The 3,631-nt window shown below is 51.5% G+C and overlaps 1 protein-coding gene across 1 annotated transcript; it reads right to left on the reverse strand.

The window, feature by feature from the left end:
• Positions 1 to 464: 464 nt before the first annotated feature.
• On the reverse strand, positions 465 to 1,984 carry LOC123357768 (zinc finger protein 135-like; the record flags this gene model as incomplete). Its single annotated transcript, XM_045000769.1, has 2 exons — positions 1,830 to 1,984; positions 465 to 801 (listed from the first exon to the last, which is right to left on the reverse strand). Coding segments are annotated over exons 1-2 (347 nt in total), but the record flags the coding sequence as incomplete, so codon positions are not given.
• Positions 1,985 to 3,631: the final 1,647 nt, after the last annotated feature.

Here is a 3,631-nt window from a genome sequence, read left to right on the forward strand (position 1 = left end):
TGTGGATTCTCTGATGGGTGATCAGGGCAGAGATGTCACTGAAGCTTTTCCCACACTCAGAGCATATGTAGCGCGTCTCTCCCGTGTGGATTCTACGATGTGTAGTGAGGTGAGAGTGCCGATTGAAGCTTCTCCCACACTCAGCGCATGCGTAGGGCTTCTCCCCTGTGTGGATTCTCTGGTGTGTGATAAGGTTTGAGCTTCTATTGAAGCTTTTCCCACACTCAGAGCACGTGTGGGGCATCTCACCTGTGTGGATTCTACAATGTCTGTTAAGGTTTGAGCGCCGATCAAAGCTTTTCCCACACTCGACGCATGTGTGGGGCGTCTCCCCTGTGTGGGTTCTACGATGTCTGATAAGGTGTGGGCGGTCATTGAAGCTTTTCCCGCACTCAGCGCATGTGTGGGGCGTCTCTTCAGTGTGGATTTTCTGATGTCTGATAAGCTTTGAGCGCCTATTGAACCTTTTCCCACACTCAGCGCATGTGTGGGGCGTCTCCCCTGCGTGGATTCTCTGATGTGTGATAAGGGCTGAGCTCTCATTGAAGCTTTCCCCGCACTCATGGCACATGTAGCGTGTCTCTTCCAAGTTGATTCTGTCGCATGTTATGAGGTCTGAGTGGCTACTGAAGTTTTCCTTTGGCCTCTCTTGAGTCTCACAAGAATTGGCTTTTTCTTGGAGTGCACAACTCCCAGAAACGTTCCCTTTGGATCTTCCTGATAACGTTCCATGTGGTTCTCCTTGCTCAGCATCTTCCTGCTGGGGTTTCTGCTCCTCATTCTCATTCCCCATCACATCACCTGATGGGAGACAGAGAGAATCCAGACATAGGTCACTCCCGGAACTGGAAAGAAAGGAAATCTCAGAGAGAGAGACGGATAAAGGAGGAACCAAAATATGTGTGGGAGAGATCAAACCTATCAGGAGCTGATTTTCCCCACACCCTTCCCCAGAGGAGAGAGGAAGGGATCAGTTTTGGTCTGCATCTCACCAGAACACTCAGGGGAAAGTGAGATCGGGGAGGGACCTGCTGCCAGTTGTCAGTCAGAATAGGAGGGAAGCCATGAGTGACATCTGCCATAATGATTCCACATCTGCAGGGAACAATCATGAACTTGGAGAGCTCACAAGATCTTTGTAGGGCATCCCAAATGTTTCTTGCATTCCCAGACTGTGCGGCCCGCGGGCAAGAAGCGGGGTAGGGCTGCTGGGTTCAGACCCCTGCCTGGAGGGGGAGGGCACTGAGGCGGGAAGTGCTGGGCACGAGGCAGAGCCAGTAAGTGGCGAGTGAGGGGAGGGGCGCCTGGCCTGGGCTTGAGCTGCAGCTGGGTGTGTGTGTGTGTGTGTGTGTGAGTGCCATCTGCCCTGCCCTGACTGCTGCCCCCTTCCCTGGTCCAGGGACCTCCCCCCTGCCCCCCGGCTCCCTGCAGCCCCTGTGTTTGTGTGTTGGACAGTCACATCCAATCCCTTCACACTGCCCCCCTTTTCCCCTCCCCTTAGTTCATGGGGGGATGAGTCATAAAAACATTAAAATAGTTTAAAAAATTGTTTGCTTTAATTGAAAAATTCTTAATAAAGTACCTCCCCCCCAACCCTTCCTTTTTGGCCCACAGCTTTTTTGACGGGGCAGTGCTGGGGAAGGAGGGTTTGTTTCCACTGGGCAGGTGGCGCGGGGGAGGGGGGATTATGTGTTTGGGGGGGGCCTGGGCAGCGCTATGGGGGGTTTCGGCAAGGCCGGGGGGGGGGGGTTGGCCCTCAGCTGTTTTCTTTGGAGTAATATGGCCCTCGCCGCTTTACAAGTTGTGCAGGCCTGCATAAGATTTCTCACCCGTGTGCATTCTCCGATGTCTGATAAGGCTTGAGCTCTGATTGAAGCGTTTCCCGCACTCAGAGCACGTGTAGGGTTTCTCTCCAGTGTGGATTCTCCTATGTCTGATAACGGAAGAGTGCAGACTAAAGCTTTTCCCGCACTCATGGCATCCATAAGGTTTCTCACCAATGTGGATTCTCCTATGTCTGATAAGGTTTGAGCTCCGACTGAAGTGTTTCCCACACTCATGGCATGTGTAGTGTGTCTCTTCCAAGTTGATTCGCTCACATGTAAGAAGGTCTGAGTGGCTACTGAAATCTTCCGATGGCCTGTGCTGACTCTCACAGGCTTTTGCTTTTTCTGGGAGTGCACAACTCCTGGACTCATTCCCTTTTGATCTTCCTGATAACGTCCCATGGGGTAATACTTGCTCAGTATCTTCCTGCTGGGGTTTCTCCTCATTCTCACTCACCATCCCAACACTTGATGGGAGACAGAGAGAATCCAGACTCAGGTCACTCCCTGCACCAGAGAGAAAGGAAATCTAAGAGTGGAGAATGGAAAAGGGATGAACAAACCAAAATACGTGCGGGAGAGATCAAAGCTAACAGGAGCTGATTATCCCCAAACCTTTCCCCAGAGAAGAGAGAGGAAGGGATCAGTTCTGGGTCCTCATTGCACCAGAATTCTCAGGGGAAAGCAAGATTGGGGAGGGACCTCCTGCCAGTTGTCAGTCAGGATAGGTGGGAAGCCATGAGTGACATCTGCCTAATGATTCCACATCTGCAGGGAACAATCTTGAACTTAGAGAGCTCACAAGGTCTTTGTAGGGCATCCCAAATGTTTCCTGTATTCACGGACAGTTTTTGACTTGGTTTAACCAATTCCTCACCTGTGCAGGCAGCTCTCGGGAGCACTTTTTTCTCAGAGCCCTGGAGGTCTGGGACCCACGGCTCTTCCCCTCGTTCCAGCTGCAAGATCACATCAGGTTTGGAAACTGGAAACCCTACTCCAGGCAAAGAAAACAAGGGAGGTCAGTGGAATTTGTGGGATACTTGTCACAAAGAATAGTCCATGGTTTTAACCCCAGCTCATTTTTAAGCAGTAACGTCCCAAGGCTGGCTTCCTTGGCTCAAAGTGGCAGGAGAGTTATTATTATTATAAATCATATGCATTACCTTAGTGCCTAAGGGCCAGCTAACAGTGGGTCCCCATTGTGATAGGCAAAGTACAAACAGAGAATAGTAGATGGCCCAGGCCCTGAAGAATTTACAGTTTAAATAGACTAGACAGACACAGAATGGGGGAAGAGGTGGAACCCGCCAGCAGAGTGAACTATGTGAAGGCAGAGAGACAGATCTGATGAACACAGGCATAGATCTTGAGACTATCGTATTTAATGTTATGACTAGGGCCAGTGTTTTCCGGAAATTGCCGCTATAAATGCATTTTTTTCCCAAAATTACTCTTCATTTCTGGAATCACCCTTCGTATCTGGAATTTCTGATCAGAGGGTGGGTGGGGCATGCAGGGTCACAACCCCCCAGATTTCTGCCCAGAGACACCAGACTCCTCCCCAAGGCGCAGGGCAGAGGCTGGCTGTGGTTGAGACTTGCTGCCAATTTCTTTCCTCCTCATACAAGTCTGGACTCAGCAAAACCACCATGGAGCTTCCCCTGGGTAGGGGGGGCCCTTGGCAATGGGACGTCGGGCTCCCTCATCAGGCTGCAGAGCGGATGGCGCTCGCACCTGCTCTCGGCTGCATCCACAGCACCTCTCCCCTGCTCCTCTCCCCTGCACACAGCTGGTTCATGCCCTGT

Source organism: Mauremys mutica, unplaced genomic scaffold (genome assembly GCF_020497125.1).
Source record: "Mauremys mutica isolate MM-2020 ecotype Southern unplaced genomic scaffold, ASM2049712v1 001058F_np12_obj, whole genome shotgun sequence".
Taxonomy (NCBI): domain Eukaryota; kingdom Metazoa; phylum Chordata; order Testudines; family Geoemydidae; genus Mauremys; species Mauremys mutica.